This window comes from Hyla sarda, chromosome 12, assembly GCF_029499605.1.
Source record: "Hyla sarda isolate aHylSar1 chromosome 12, aHylSar1.hap1, whole genome shotgun sequence".
Lineage (NCBI taxonomy): Eukaryota > Metazoa > Chordata > Amphibia > Anura > Hylidae > Hyla > Hyla sarda.
Genome location: NC_079200.1, coordinates 13860538 through 13878858, shown reverse-complemented (window position 1 = coordinate 13878858; position 18321 = coordinate 13860538). Strand labels below are relative to the sequence as shown.

At 44.0% G+C, this 18321-nt stretch overlaps 1 protein-coding gene across 2 annotated transcripts in view; it reads left to right on the top strand.

The window, feature by feature from the left end:
- The first annotated feature begins 4273 nt into the window (after positions 1 to 4273).
- The window catches only part of LOC130296775 (G protein-activated inward rectifier potassium channel 1-like), a 62403-nt gene continuing 48355 nt past the window's right edge, over positions 4274 to 18321 (top strand). Inside the window, exon 1 of one of the 2 annotated variants that reach the window (XM_056548692.1) lies at positions 4274 to 5329. In XM_056548692.1, the coding sequence (XP_056404667.1) occupies positions 4670 to 5329 (660 nt within the window). In that variant the 5' untranslated portion in view covers positions 4274 to 4669. The remainder of the gene's footprint in view (positions 5330 to 18321) is intronic. The other variant, XM_056548691.1, reaches the window with a different exon arrangement.

Genomic DNA, 18321 nt, shown 5'->3' with positions numbered 1-18321 from the left:
TAAGGATTATGGGTCAGGGTTAGGATTAGAATTGGGATTAGGAGTTTGTATTAGGGATAGGAGTTAGGATTAGGGGTTAGGATTAGGGGTAAGGATTAAGGATTATGGGTCAGGGTTAGGGGTTAGGATTAGAATTGGGAGTTAGGAGTTAGGATTAGGGGTTAGGATTAGGGGTTAGGGAGTGAGAGGAATCCGGCTGTAAAGCAGAATAGTGTGTCCCCGTGCGGAGGGTCACATTTCACTACACGGACACAGTTTTCTTCATTACACCGATCATCAGGGCAGAGTGAAACGTCTGGCGGCTTGGAAAAAGCAGTGGGCATAGGAAACATAGGACAGAGGTCTTGTTAAAAATGAAAGAAGCGATCTGATTGGTTGCTATGGGTAACTCAGCAAGTTTTCCTCCGGACAGGTTTGAATCTGCGGAATCTGTAGGCGCTGTATAAATAAATAAGTCTCCCCCCCCCCCCCCCCCCCGACCTAATGGTGCAAACACATCGCCACCGAGATTTATCAGGGCGCAAATGTTTAACTCTAGAACGTTTTTTAACCAGATACATCGGTCAAGAAATATAAATGATTCCTGCAAATCCAATGAACTGTTTCCATCTGTACCGATGCCTTTATCCCCTGAGCTCCTACATACGCGGGATCGCCCTCTTCTCCGCGGTCCAAGGGGGCCTCCACACTGGAAATACTTTACGATAAAAACAAAAAATAAAAATCCAACTTAGCATTCATCTGTTTACCCGAGTGTTTGATTAATGCTCATCCATCTGTCAGGCGCTCCGTACTTGTCTTTTGCTCTTCTCTCGCTCTCTTTATTTTATATTTTTATCCCCTTGCCTCAGCTGCCATGATATATATATATATACAGTATACACATATGTTATCCTCCCAGAGTGATAGACCACCTGAGGTATACAGGACCCTCTGCATCTCAGCTTGTGCAGCTGTTGCAAAACTACAACTCCCAGCATGCCCAGACAGCCAAAGTTGTAGCTTTGCAACAGCTGGAGGCACACCAGTTGGGAAACACTGGCTTACACTGTCATAGAAAAGAAAACAATGTCATTACACACTCATCATACCCCACCCAGATGTATTAATTACTTTTTTTTATAATTTTTTTTTGCTTTTACATTATTAACAAGCGGGAAAACTTGGCGTTGCTCGATCTCCCTACCTAAATTTTGTGGGAGAGGAAAAGCGACAATGACGCAATTGTTTTCATATCCTATGCTCATATCTTGTCTGCATACTTTATCTTGTCCTCATATCCCGACCTCATATCCTGTCCTCATATCTTGTCGTCATGTCCCTAGAATTAGGGTTAGGATTAGGGGTTAGGATTAGGGGCATATCTTGTCCTCATTTCTTGTCCTCATATCATGTCCCCATATCTCATCCTCATATCTTGACCTCATAACCTGACCTCATATTCTGCCCTTATATTCTGACCTTAAATCCCGTCCTCATATCCCGTCCTCATATCCCGTCCTCATATCCTGTCCTCATATCTCGTCCTCGGATCTCATCCTCATATCTTGTCCTCATTCCGACCTCATATCCCGTCCTTATATCCTGTCCTCATATCCCGACCTCATATCCCGACCTCATATCTCGTCCTCGGATCTCCTCCTCATATCTTGTCCTCTTATCCCGTCCTTATATCCTGTCCTCATATTCCGACCTTATCTCATTCTCATTTCTCAACCTCATATCCCGTTCTTGTATCCTGGCCCTGTATCCTGTCCTTACATCCTGACCTCATATCTCATCCTCGTATCCTGGCCCTGTATCCTGTCATTATATCCCGTCCTCATATCCCAACCTCATATTACATAGTATGGTTGAAAAAAGACATACGTCCATCAAGTTCAACGATTCTGTCTTCATATCCTGACCGCATGTCTTGTCCTCATATCGCACCTCATCTCATCCTCATGTCCCAACCCCATGTCCTGTCTTCATATCCCATCATCATATCCTTCCTCATTTCAGCCTCACATCTCATCCTCATATCCATTCTTCATACCTCATCCTTATATCCCAACCTCATATCCCATCTCCCGCACTAACCTTTTCCCTGCACCTGTCTGCTGGACACTCAGCAGGATGTTAAAAAGTCCTGTCCAATCTCTGCAGCCCAAGGGTAACATGATCAAGAGATATACTGGATGTCCTACAGACTTTCATGGGACTATAGACAAAAAAAAACACTACCATCACATAGGTTTGGGTTAATTTAATTCTTCTATATTTTTAGGTGACATAAATAACATGTGACCAAGTTTCATTAAAATATCTCCAGACATTTGAAAGTTATGCTGTAACATTCACACATACATAATGTACATACATATATACACACATATGTACACACACATGCATACTGTATATACATACACACACACATATATATATATATATATATATATATATATATATATATATATAAAATATGTGCATACATACAGTACAGACCAAAAGTTTGGACACCTTCTCATTCAGAGTTTTCTTTATTTTCATGACTATGAATATTGTAGATTCGCACTGAAGGTATCAAAACTATGAATTATCACATGTGGGATTATAGACATAACAAAAAAGTGTGAAACAGCTGAAAATATCCCATATTCTGGGTGGAAAGTGTCCCCAAGGGCAGTCACAAAAACCGTCAAGAGCTACAAACAAACTGGCTGACATGCGGACCACCCCAGGAAAGGAAGACCAAGAGTCCCCTCTGCTGCGGAGGAGAAGTTCATTCGAGTCACCAACAATCTCAGAAATCGCAGGGTAACACCAGCTCAGATTAGAGACCAGGTCAATGCCGCACAGAGTACTAGAGCAGACACATCTCTAGAACAACAGAGGAGACTGTGTGAGGCCTTCATGGTAGAATATCTGCTAGGAAACCACTGCTAAGGACAGGCAACAAGCAGAAGATAGAACACAAGGAATGGACATTAGACCAGTGGAAATCTGTGCTTTGGTCTGATGAGTCCAAATGTGAGATCTTTGGTTCCAACCACCGTGTCTTTGTGTGATGCAGAAAAGGTGAACGGATGGACTCTACATGCCTTGTTCCCACCGTGAAGCATGGAGGAGGAGGTGTGATGGTGTGGAGGAGGAGGTGTGATGGTGTGGAGGAGGAGGTGTGATGGTGTGGAGGAGGAGGTGTGATGGTGTGGGGGGGGGGGGTGCTTTGCTGGTGACACTGTTGGGGATTTATTCAAAATTGAAGGCATACTGACCCAGCATGGCTACCACAGCATCTTGCAGCGGCTGCTATTCCATCCGGTTTGCGTTTAGTTGGACCATCATTTATATTTCAACAGGACAATGACCCCAAACACCTCCAGGCTGTGTAAGGGCTATGTGACCAAGAAGAAGAGTGATGGGGTGCTGCGCCAGATGACCTGGCCTCCACAGTCACCGGACCTGAACCCAATCCAGATGGTTTGGGGTGAGCTGGACCGCAGAGTGAAGGCAAAAAGGGCCAACAAGTGCTAAGCATCATGGGAACTCCTTCAAGACTGTTGGAAGACCATTTCAGGTGACTACAGCTCATTAAGAGAATCCAAGAGTGTGCAAAGCAGTAATCAGAGCAAAAGGTGGCTAAAACCTAGAATATGACAGATTTTAAGTAGTTTCACACTTTTTTGTTATGTCTATAATTCCACATGTGATAATTCATAGTTTTGATGCCTCGAGTGAGAATCTACAATATTCATAGTCATGAAAAGAAAGAAAACTCTGAATGAGAAGGTGTCCAAACTTTTGGTCTGTACTGTACATACATACATATATATACAAACATATATACATACATATATACACATACATACATACTGTAAATATATTCATATATACACACATACGTATATACATACACGCTTACATATATACATACAAATACACAAATATACATACTCACACACATATATACACACATACATACATATATACACACATATATACATATATACATACAAACATACATACATACCGTACATACATACACACATATATACATACATACACACATATATACATACATATATTCAGTACATACATACATATACACAGTACATACAAACATACATACATACATACAACACAAACATACATATACACAGTACATACATTCTTCTGCATCTATAGCACACACACACAATTGTTACCTTTCCATTAGAAGAAATGAAACTTGCAGGAAGCCCTGATGGATTCTTAACCATATCCAATCATTCTGAAGGATTTCTTAAGGCTTTAGCCATCTCTTCTGTTGCGAACGCCGTCCATCGGAGATAGCTTTATCGAGAGCGCCACCTAGCGGCCAGCAGCCCGCACAGGGGATGATTACTTTTGTAATAGAATTCCAATGATTGGCTTCAGGCGAGCACACACAGAACACGTCCACATTGCGCTCTCCTGAACAGGCTGTGAACGGTATCTTTCTATTCCATGCACACAGTCGGAGCATTCAGCTAAAAGGGATAAGCAACCAGGGGGCGATTCCTCTCCAGATTGCTCACAAGTCAATGCCCGGTAAAGCCAAGACTGCACCACCGGTTCTAGAGATGCAGACAAGTAAAGATCGTCTTTGGGGTTGAAAAGAAAAAACTACTTTTCGGTGGACATTGCACGTCGGTTCGACAATTAAAAGATGTCGGCACTGAGGAGGAAATTTGGTGAAGAATACCATGTCGTAACGACCACCGTAGGAGGGGGGTTCTTCCCTTCGGTCAAAAGAAAAAGACAGAGGTTTGTGGACAAGAACGGACGATGCAACGTTCAACATTTTGGTGGCGAGACCAGCCGGTACCTGTCCGACCTGTTCACCACCTTGGTGGACCTGAAATGGAGATGGAACCTGCTGATATTCATTTTGACCTACACGGTGGCTTGGTTGGTCATGGCTTCCATGTGGTGGATTATTGCCTATATCCGAGGTGACATTAACAGACCTCACGATGACAACTACACCCCCTGTGTGGCCAACGTCTACAACTTCCCCTCCGCGTTCCTCTTCTTTATAGAGACAGAAGCCACCATCGGGTACGGTTTCAGGTACATCACCGAGAAATGCCCCGAAGGGATCATACTCTTTTTGTTTCAGTCCTTGCTGGGATCTATCGTGGACGCTTTCCTAATAGGCTGCATGTTCATAAAGATGTCACAGCCGAAGAAGAGGGCAGAGACTCTGATGTTCAGCCAGAGCGCCGTCATTTCCCAACGTGACGGGAAATTGTGTTTGATGTTCCGAGTGGGCAACTTAAGAAATAGCCATATGGTCTCTGCTCAGATAAGATGCAAGCTTATAAAGGTAAGAACTCATGGAAGTGCCATTAGCTTTTGCTTTCCATACGTGAGGGACCACCAGGTTCCCTTCATACTGTATTACTGCAGAGGGTAGGGGGAGTAATTCCAATACGGTGGTCCCTCAAGTTACAATATTAATCGGTTCCAGGATGACCATTGTATGCTGAAAGCATTGTATGTTGAGACAATAACTCTATGGGAACCTGGTAGTTGGTTCTGAAGCCACCAAAATGTCATCCAAAAATAGGAAAAAGTGAGGATTAAAGAAAAATAAGTAGATAACTAATATAGATAAAGCAAATCCTTATATATAAAAGTAAGAAAGATCTACTGGAGCTGTAATCACTGTCTATGGAGAGGACAGGAGCTTCTCCAGGGTCCTGTACAGTACACAGTGTCCTAAAAAGTAATGGAGCCGTCCTTACCTGGAGCAGCTATCCCTGGCACAGGTAAAGAGTAATACTGAACATGTAATACCTCCCTGTACTGTAGGGGGCGCTACCAGACGCCAGTCAGTGCATACACTTCAGTAATACAGGTAAAGAGTACAGAACATATAATACCTCCCTGTACTGTAGGGGGCGCTACCAGACACAAGTCAGTGCATACACTTCAGTAATACAGGTAAAGAGTACAGAACATGTAATACCTCCCTGTACTGTAGGGGGCACTACGAGACACCAGTTAATGCATACACTTCAGTAACACAGGTAAAGAGTACAGAACATGTAATACCTTCCTGTACTGTAGGGGGCGCTACCAGACACCAGTCAGTGCATACACTTCAGTAATACAGGGGTTTTACCAGTGAATGCCCATTCTGATTGGTCGGTTCTCCCAGCCATTGACACGTTTCACAGATCTGGACTGTCTGTACATTGTATGTTGAGTTTGGTTCCAATTTACAATGGTCCAGAAAAGACCATTGTATGTAAAAAATATTGTAAGTTGAGGGATCACTGTATATAGTCTAATTCTATCCCAAGTGCCAATGACATGTCGCAGTTGTTACGTACTATATGTTATATACATACTTCATTGCTACCTAGGCTACATAGCTACCTATCTGGAGATGTTCTGATGACAGTTACAGAAGGTGTATCTGGAAGCAGAGAAAAGGAGACAAAAGACAACACAGGGACCTAGTGCGTTACCCAAAACACTGATGTAGGGGCGTCATGGGATATGTATACTGATTGCCTGGACCATAAAGTATTTACTAGGGATGTCCCGATACCATTTTTTTTTTTAAGACCGAGTACGAGTACCGACACTTTTTTTAAGTACTCGCCAATAACAATTACCGATACTTTTTTTTCTATGTCATATGACAGGGTTTTTTTTTTTTTTTTTGAAAAATGGGTGTTTTTTTTTTTTTTAATTAGAGGAAGGGCTTTTATATATATATATATATATATATATATATATATATATATATAAAAATATATTTTATTTTATTTAAAAGCGGGGGGGGGGGGGGGGATTCAAGCTTTAATTAGGGAAGGGCTTAATTCCCATTTATTATTTACTTATTCTTTTTACACATTTTTTTCCCTTTTTTTTGTCCCCATAGGGCCATTTTTACATGCAAGCTGTAGATTGCATACACTGATCAATGATATGCCATAGCATAGCATTGATCTGTGTTATCGGCGCTCCTTTACTACTGCCTGCCATGGCTGGTTGCAGTAAAGGAGCGACCATTGGATGGCACTGAGCACGGTAAGGGACCTCCGGCCGTCCTCACAGCTGATCGGGACACTGCGATTTCACCGCGGTGGTCCTGATCAGCATCCCTGTGCTAACTGGCAGTTAACTTCAGGACTTTTAGACGCCGTGATCAACTTTGATCGCGGCATCTATAGGGTTCATGCTGGACATCACCGCGATCGGTGATGTTCGTATTTAGCAACAGGTACAGGCTATGACGCGCGCTGCATAGTACGGCGCCTCCGTGATGCCTTCCAGCAGGGGTGCCGCCGGCGAGTATTGGGTTAGGTATCGGGGACATTTACACGAGTACAAGTACTTGTGTAAACGGTATCGGTCCTGATACCAATACCAGTATCGGTATTGGGACATCCCTGGTATTTACACATATAGCCGTAATGTTAGGGTAAAATATAGTTATCTAGTATAGAAGAAACACGGCAACCGGCACTCACCGCTAGGCTTCAGCCAGCCGACTCCGCTTCATCTGCTTCTACGGACGTCCCCGGTTCCAGACACGCTGCAGGGCGCTCAGAGCGCCCTGCAGCATGTCTGGAACCGGGGACGTCCATAGAAGCAGAAGAAGTGGAGTCGGCTGACTGAAGCCTAGGGGTGAGTGCCGTTTGCCGTGTTTCTTCTATACTAGATGATATTAGTGACTTGGATTTTTCTGGTCCCCAGCACCACCGGACCTACGGACCTCGGTCTCCCACAGAGATAGAAGTACCGCAGTCCAGTTAACTTATCCGCAATATAGCAATAGGGCCACTACATCTTTTTGAGTATTTACAACATATTTAGATGTCCTCATATTCTTCTTGGCTCTAGGGTAGCAGAACATGGTAGCACAGTAGAACGCAACGCAGGAAAAACATCTTTTTAAGGACTGCAAGTCCAGGAAACGACCAGAGAGATGAGGGGAGAGCCCCCGAAATGCGTTAAATGTCTTCTTTTTATCCGGCCACCCCATTTTTCTGGTTGGTTTTTTGGGATTACAACACCTTAAGAGGGGTTTTTCTTGCTTTTTGGTCCACTGAAGGTGTATGGGCACCTTAATAGTGGCTCAGGAACCACATGCGGCTCTCAAGACCCTTCCTATAGTTCCCCAGCTGTCGGCAGCTGCTGATACCACTGTTCACCACTGGCAAAAAGGCTTCGGACCACAGCAAGAGAGCTTGTGGCAAATCCGGGAGGTTCTGCTCAACGTGTCTGCCCTGTTCAATCATTCGTCTTTTACCAAAATCATTGCTATTGCTAGTCTTGTAATTCCCTGTGTTACCTACTACGCATATTTTTGTTTTAAAAAAATATATATTATTGAATTTTCAACGTAAAATGTAACCAAAAGAAGCAAAAAGTATAATATACTAGGAAATGTACATATCTATCTATCTATCTATCTATATATATATATATACACAGTATATATACATTATATATACAGTATATATGCAGTGTATATGCATATATATATATATATATATATATATACACACACACATATATATACACACACATATATATATATATAGATAGATATATATATATATATATATATATATATATATATATGTTTGGGATTTATGATCTTCCTCCTCCAGACTACAGAACTGATAACCATAGTGGTCCATCTGGAATAAAGGGATAAATTGCAATAACCCCAATACATTATATACAGAAAAGGGTAGAAGTATAGTTTTATGGAGCACATCTCTTTCATGGTATAAATAATACCGTATACTGATGTGAGTTACATTGGAATGTGTATATTCATCTAAGGGTTAATGCACACATCCTATTCTGTACACACAGACAATACCAGGTTATGATATACAATGATATGCAGCTCTTCCTAGGCTATACATTACACATAACATTATGAGGTAGCACTGCCAGCCATGTAAAATGGTATATTATACATATAAGGACATGATGTTACCAGGGACAGTGCCAATTTTGCTGGAACATGTACCTTCCAAACTGGTGTGAACCTGCATACTCCACAAAACAGGTGTCAACCTGTAAACTCTGCCAAACATGTGTCACCCTGCACACCATGCAAAACAGGTGTCACCCTGCATATTCCACGAAACAGGTGTCACCCGTCATACTCTGCCAAACAGGTGTCACCATGTATACTCTGCCAAACAGGTGTCACCATGTATACTCTACCAAACAGATGTCACCATGTATACTCTGCCAAACAGGTGTCACCATGTATACTCTGCCAAACAGGTGTCACCATGTATACTCTACCAAACAGGTGTCACCCTGTATACTCTACCAAACAGGTGTCACCCTGTATACTATACCAAACAGGTGTCACCATGTATACTCTGCCAAACAGGTGTCACCATGTATACTCTACCAAACAGGTGTCACCATGTATACTCTACCAAACAGGTGTCACCATGTATACTCTGCCAAACAGGTGTCACCATGTATACTCTACCAAACAGGTGTCTCCATGTATACTTTGCCAAACAGGTGTCACCATGTATACTCTACCAAACAGGTGTCACCATGTATACTCTGCCAAACAGGTGTCACCATGTATATTCTACCAAACAGATGTCACCATGTACACTCTACCAAACAGGTGTCCCCCTGCATATTCCACAAAACAGGTGTTACCCGACATACTCTGCCAAACAGGTGTCACAATGTACATTCTACAAAACAGGTGTCACCATGTATACTCTACCAAACAGGTGTCACCATGTATACTCTGCCAAACAGGTGTCACCCTGTATACTCTACCAAACAGGTGTCACCATGTATACTCTACCAAACAGGTGTCACCATGTATACTCTGCCAAACAGGTGTCACCCTGTATACTCTACCAAACAGGTGTCACCATGTACACTCTACAAAACAGGTGTCACTCTGTATACTCTACAAAACAGCTGTCACCCTGTATACTCTACCAAACAGGTGTCACCATGTATTCTCTACCAAACAGGTGTCACCATGTATACTGTACCAAACAGGTGTCACCATGTATACTCTGCCAAACAGGTGTCACCATGTATACTCTACCAAACAGCTGTCACCCTGTATATTCTACCAAACAGGTGTCACCATGTATCCTCTGCCAAACAGGTGTCACCATGTATACTCTACCAAACAGGTGTCTCCATGTATACTTTGCCAAACAGGTGTCACCATGTATACTCTACCAAACAGGTGTCACCATGTATACTCTGCCAAACAGGTGTCACCATGTATACTCTACCAAACAGATGTCACCATGTATACTCTACCAAACAGGTGTCACCATGTATACTCTACCAAACAGGTGTCACCATGTATACTCTGCCAAACAGGTGTCACCATGTATACTCTACCAAACAGCTGTCACCCTGTATACTCTGCCAAACAGGTGTCACCATGTATACTCTACCAAACAGGTGTCACCATGTATACTCTGCCAAACAGGTGTCACCATGTATACTCTGCCAAACAGGTGTCACCATGTATACTCTACCAAACAGGTGTCACCATGTATACTCTACCAAACAGGTGTCACCATGTATACTCTGCCAAACAGGTGTCACCATGTATACTTTACCAAACAGGTGTCACCCTGCATACTCCACCAAACAGGTGTCACCATGTATACTCCACCAAACAGGTGTCACCCTGCATACTCCACCAAAACAGGTGTCACCCTGCATACTCCACCAAACAGGTGTCACCATGTATACTCTACCAAACAGGTGTCAACCTGCATACTCCAACAAACAGGTGTCAACCTGCATACTCCAACAAACAGGTGTCAACCTGCATACTCCACCAAACAGGTGTCACCCTGCATACTCCACCAAACAGTTGTCACCCGGCATACTTTTCCATACAGGTGTCACCATGTATACTCTACCAAACAGGTGTCACCATGTATACTCTACCAAACAGGTGTCACCATGTATACTCTGCCAAACAGTTGTCACCCTGCATTCTCTGCCAAACAGGTATCACCCTGTATACTCTGCCAAACAGGTGTCACCCTGTATACTCTGCCAAACAGGTGTCACCATGTATACTCTACCAAACAGCTGTCACCATGTATACTCTACCAAACAGCTGTCACCATGTATACTCTACCAAACAGGTGTCACCATGTATACTCTGCCAAACAGGTGTCACAATGTACATTCTACCAAACAGGTGTCACCATGTATACTCTACCAAACAGGTGTCACCATGTATACTCTGCCAAAAAGGTGTCACCCTGTATACTCTACCAAACAGGTGTCACCATGTATACTCTACCAAACAGGTGTCACCATGTATACTCTGCCAAACAGGTGTCACCCTGTATACTCTACCAAACAGGTGTCACCATGTATACTCTGCCAAACAGGTGTCACCATGTACACTCTACAAAACAGGTGTCACTCTGTATACTCTACAAAACAGCTGTCACCCTGTATACTCTACCAAACAGGTGTCACCATGTATTCTCTACCAAACAGGTGTCACCATGTATACTGTACCAAACAGGTGTCACCATGTATACTCTGCCAAACAGGTGTCACCATGAATACTCTACCAAACAGCTGTCACCCTGTATACTCTACCAAACAGGTGTCACCATGTATCCTCTGCCAAACAGGTGTCACCATGTATACTCTACCAAACAGGTGTCTCCATGTATACTTTGCCAAACAGGTGTCACCATGTATACTCTACCAAACAGGTGTCACCATGTATACTCTACCAAACAGGTGTCACCATGTATACTCTACCAAACAGATGTCACCATGTATACTCTACCAAACAGGTGTCACCATGTATACTCTACCAAACAGGTGTCACCATGTATACTCTGCCAAACAGGTGTCACCATGTATACTCTACCAAACAGCTGTCACCCTGTATACTCTGCCAAACAGGTGTCACCATGTATACTCTACCAAACAGGTGTCACCATGTATACTCTGCCAAACAGGTGTCACCATGTATACTCTGCCAAACAGGTGTCACCATGTATACTCTACCAAACAGGTGTCACCATGTATACTCTACCAAACAGGTGTCACCATGTATACTCTGCCAAACAGGTGTCACCATGTATACTTTACCAAACAGGTGTCACCCTGCATACTCCACCAAACAGGTGTCACCATGTATACTCCACCAAACAGGTGTCACCCTGCATACTCCACCAAAACAGGTGTCACCCTGCATACTCCACCAAACAGGTGTCACCATGTATACTCTACCAAACAGGTGTCAACCTGCATACTCCAACAAACAGGTGTCAACCTGCATACTCCAACAAACAAGTGTCAACCTGCATACTCCACCAAACAGGTGTCACCCTGCATACTCCGCCAAACAGTTGTCACCCGGCATACTTTTCCATACAGGTGTCACCATGTATACTCTACCAAACAGGTGTCACCATGTATACTCTACCAAACAGGTGTCACCATGTATACTCTGCCAAACAGTTGTCACCCTGCATTCTCTGCCAAACAGGTATCACCCTGTATACTCTGCCAAACAGGTGTCACCCTGTATACTCTGCCAAACAGGTGTCACCATGTATACTCTACCAAACAGCTGTCACCATGTATACTCTACCAAACAGCTGTCACCATGTATACTCTACCAAACAGGTGTCACCATGTATACTCTACCAAACAGGTGTCACCCTGCATACTCCACCAAACAGGTGTCACCATGTATACTCTACCAAACAGGTGTCACCATGTATACTCTGCCAAACAGGTGTCACCATGTATACTCTACCAAACAGCTGTCACCCTGTATACTCTGCCAAACAGGTGTCACCATGTATACTCTACCAAACAGGTGTCACCATGTATACTCTGCCAAACAGGTGTCACCATGTATACTCTGCCAAACAGGTGTCACCATGTATACTCTACCAAACAGGTGTCACCATGTATACTCTACCAAACAGGTGTCACCATGTATACTCTGCCAAACAGGTGTCACCATGTATACTTTACCAAACAGGTGTCACCCTGCATACTCCACCAAACAGGTGTCACCATGTATACTCCACCAAACAGGTGTCACCCTGCATACTCCACCAAAACAGGTGTCACCCTGCATACTCCACCAAACAGGTGTCACCATGTATACTCTACCAAACAGGTGTCAACCTGCATACTCCAACAAACAGGTGTCAACCTGCATACTCCAACAAACAGGTGTCAACCTGCATACTCCACCAAACAGGTGTCACCCTGCATACTCCACCAAACAGTTGTCACCCGGCATACTTTTCCATACAGGTGTCACCATGTATACTCTACCAAACAGGTGTCACCATGTATACTCTACCAAACAGGTGTCACCATGTATACTCTGCCAAACAGTTGTCACCCTGCATTCTCTGCCAAACAGGTATCACCCTGTATACTCTGCCAAACAGGTGTCACCCTGTATACTCTGCCAAACAGGTGTCACCATGTATACTCTACCAAACAGCTGTCACCATGTATACTCTACCAAACAGCTGTCACCATGTATACTCTACCAAACAGGTGTCACCATGTATACTCTGCCAAACAGGTGTCACAATGTACATTCTACCAAACAGGTGTCACCATATATACTCTACCAAACAGGTGTCACCATGTATACTCTGCCAAAAAGGTGTCACCCTGTATACTCTACCAAACAGGTGTCACCATGTATACTCTACCAAACAGGTGTCACCATGTATACTCTGCCAAACAGGTGTCACCCTGTATACTCTACCAAACAGGTGTCACCATGTATACTCTGCCAAACAGGTGTCACCATGTACACTCTACAAAACAGGTGTCACTCTGTATACTCTACAAAACAGCTGTCACCCTGTATACTCTACCAAACAGGTGTCACCATGTATTCTCTACCAAACAGGTGTCACCATGTATACTGTACCAAACAGGTGTCACCATGTATACTCTGCCAAACAGGTGTCACCATGAATACTCTACCAAACAGCTGTCACCCTGTATACTCTACCAAACAGGTGTCACCATGTATCCTCTGCCAAACAGGTGTCACCATGTATACTCTACCAAACAGGTGTCTCCATGTATACTTTGCCAAACAGGTGTCACCATGTATACTCTACCAAACAGGTGTCACCATGTATACTCTACCAAACAGGTGTCACCATGTATACTCTACCAAACAGATGTCACCATGTATACTCTACCAAACAGGTGTCACCATGTATACTCTACCAAACAGGTGTCACCATGTATACTCTGCCAAACAGGTGTCACCATGTATACTCTACCAAACAGCTGTCACCCTGTATACTCTGCCAAACAGGTGTCACCATGTATACTCTACCAAACAGGTGTCACCATGTATACTCTGCCAAACAGGTGTCACCATGTATACTCTGCCAAACAGGTGTCACCATGTATACTCTACCAAACAGGTGTCACCATGTATACTCTACCAAACAGGTGTCACCATGTATACTCTGCCAAACAGGTGTCACCATGTATACTTTACCAAACAGGTGTCACCCTGCATACTCCACCAAACAGGTGTCACCATGTATACTCCACCAAACAGGTGTCACCCTGCATACTCCACCAAAACAGGTGTCACCCTGCATACTCCACCAAACAGGTGTCACCATGTATACTCTACCAAACAGGTGTCAACCTGCATACTCCAACAAACAGGTGTCAACCTGCATACTCCAACAAACAAGTGTCAACCTGCATACTCCACCAAACAGGTGTCACCCTGCATACTCCGCCAAACAGTTGTCACCCGGCATACTTTTCCATACAGGTGTCACCATGTATACTCTACCAAACAGGTGTCACCATGTATACTCTACCAAACAGGTGTCACCATGTATACTCTGCCAAACAGTTGTCACCCTGCATTCTCTGCCAAACAGGTATCACCCTGTATACTCTGCCAAACAGGTGTCACCCTGTATACTCTGCCAAACAGGTGTCACCATGTATACTCTACCAAACAGCTGTCACCATGTATACTCTACCAAACAGCTGTCACCATGTATACTCTACCAAACAGGTGTCACCATGTATACTCTACCAAACAGGTGTCACCCTGCATACTCCACCAAACAGGTGTCACCATGTATACTCCACCAAACAGGTGTCACCCTGCATACTCCACCAAAACAGGTGTCACCCTGCATACTCCACCAAACAGGTGTCACCATGTATACTCTGCCAAACAGGTGTCACCATGTATACTCTGCCAAACAGGTGTCACCATGTATACTCTACCAAACAGGTGTCACCATGTATACTCTACCAAACAGGTGTCGCCATGTATACTCTACCAAATAGGTGTCAACCTGCATACTCCAACAAACAGGTGTCAACCTGCATACTCCACCAAACAGGTGTCAACCTGCATACTCCACCAAACAGGTGTCACCCTGCATACTCCGCCAAACAGTTGTCACCCGGCATACTTTTCCATACAGGTGTCACCATGTATACTCTACCAAACAGGTGTCACCATGTATACTCTACCAAACAGGTGTCACCATGTATACTCTGCCAAACAGTTGTCACCCTGCATACTCTGCCAAACAGGTATCACCCTGTATACTCTGCCAAACAGGTGTCACCCTGTATACTCTGCCAAACAGGTGTCACCATGTATTCTCTACCAAACAGGTGTCACCATGTATTCTCTACCAAACAGGTGTCACCATGTATTCTCTACCAAACAGGTGTCACCATGTATTCTCTACCAAACAGGTGTCACCATGTATTCTCTACCAAACAGGTGTCACCATGTATACTCTGCCAAACAGGTGTCATCCTGAATACTCTACCAAACAGGTGTCACCCTGCATACTCTACCAAACAGGTGTCACCATGTATACTCTACCAAACAGGTGTCACCATGTATACTCTACCAAACAGGTGTCACCATGTATACTCTACCAAACAGGTGTCCTCCTGCATACTCTACCAAACAGGTGTCATCCTGCATACTCCACCAAACAGGTGTCACCCTGTATACTCTACCAAACAGGTGTCACCCTGCATACTCTACCAAACAGGTGTCACCATGTATACTCTACCAAACAGGTGTCACCATGTATACTCTACCAAACAGGTGTCACCATGTATACTCTACCAAACAGGTGTCCTCCTGCATACTCTACCAAACAGGTGTCATCCTGCATACTCTACCAAACAGATGTTGCCCTGCAGGTTTCAACCTTTATACTCTGCCAAGCAGGTGTCATCCTGCATGTTCTACAAAACAGGTGTCACCCTGCATACTCTACCAAACAGGTGTCACCATGTATACTCTACCAAACAGGTGTCACCTGCATACTCTGCCAAACAGGTGTCACCATGTATACTCTACCAAACAGGTGTCACCATGTATACTCTGCCAAACCGGTGTCACCCCGCATACTCTACCAAACAGGTGTCACCACGTATACTCTACCAAACACGTGTCACCATGTATACTCTACCAAACAGGTGTCACCATGTGTACTCTGCCAAACAGGTGTCACCATGTATAATCTGCCAAACAGGTGTCTTCCTGCATACTCTACCAAACAGGTGTCACCCTGCATACTCTGCCAAACAGGTGTCACCATGTATACTCTACCAAACAGGTGTCACCATGTATAATCTGCCAAACAGGTGTCTTCCTGCATATTCTACCAAACAGGTGTCACCATGCATACTCTACCAAACAGGTGTCACCATGTATACTCTACCAAACAGGTGTCATCCTGCATACTCTACCAAACAGGTGTCATCCTGCATACTCTACCAAACAGGTGTCATCCTGCATACTCTACCAAACAGATGTTGCCCTGCATACCTTGCCAAATAGGTATCAACCTTTATACTTTGCCAAGCAGGTGTCATCCTCCATGCTCTACAAAACAGGTGTCACCATGTGTACTCTGTCAAACAGGTGTCACCCTGCATACTCTGCGAAACACGTGTCATCCTGTATGCCACCAAACAAATGTTACCCTGCATACTTCGCAACAGGTGTCACCCTGCATACTCCCACCAAACAGGTGTCACCACTCACACTCTGTGCACTTGTCCACAAGGTTTTTGGAGGCCTGTCTTATTATGTTCATGTCCTCCTCCTATAGACTGTGGAGCATCACCTACAGAAGCTCACACAGCAAAAATCAAAACATAATAGTAGTAGTAGATTTTTACCTACCTTTTGTTGTAAGGAGTCCCATACTTGTTACAAACTGCTACAAAATACTTTTGTGACCACCTTTCTCTGCCCGGACTCTGATTATGGGTCTGTGAACCTGAAACATGTCAGAGGTTTCTCAATCAATCTCATTAAAGAAAGGTCTTTTACCCGTACCCCTTTATTTAGGATATTGAAGCGAGGTACTCTGCTGGTGGGTCCGCGTACGTACAAGTGTGTGTGTGAACCGTGGCCTCTTGTATTGCTCTGCTTGTTGTATCCTAAATCTCTAAAAATATCAAGCGCCGATAATTTGTCTTCATTCCTCTGAACCCAATTTGGGTTAGTAAGGAGTGGACTCATTCTAATGTAAATATACCCTGTGAAATTATGGAACAGTCTACCTCAGGAACTGGTCACAGCAGGAACAGTTGACATGGTTAGATACATTCCTAGAACAAATTAAAATTCATGTATATTAAAGGGGAACTACGAAGGCCGTGATCGTCCGGAGGCCACGCCCTTGTAACATCACGCCATGCCCCCTCCATTCATGTCTATGGGAGGGGGTGTGTCGGCTGACACGCCCCCTCCCATATACATGAATTGAGGGGGTGTGGTATGACGTCATAAGGGGCGTGGCTGTGACAACGAAGTCACGACCCCTGCCTCATAAACCCGGGGTTTGTTTACAACGCCGGGTGCTGCGGGAAATCACGGGGGGCCACAGCAGCGGGGCCCTCACAATCAGACATCTTGTCCACTATCCTTTGCATAGGGGATAAGATGTCTAGCAGCGAAGTAACCCTAGGAAACAACTGGCGCCAGAAAATTAAACAGATTTGTAAATTACTTCTATTAATAAAATCTTAATCCTTCCAGTACTTATCAGCTCCTGTATGCTCCACAGGAAGTTGTTTAGTTCTTTCTAGTCTGACCACAGTGCTCTCTGCTGACACCTCTGTCTGTGTCAGGAACTGTCCAGAGCAGGAGAGGTTTGCTATGGGGATTTGCTCCTGCTCTGGACAGTTCCTGACACGGACAGAGGTGTCAGCAGAGAGCACTGTGGTTAGATAGAAAGGAAATTCAAAGAGAAAATAACTTCCTGTGGATCATGC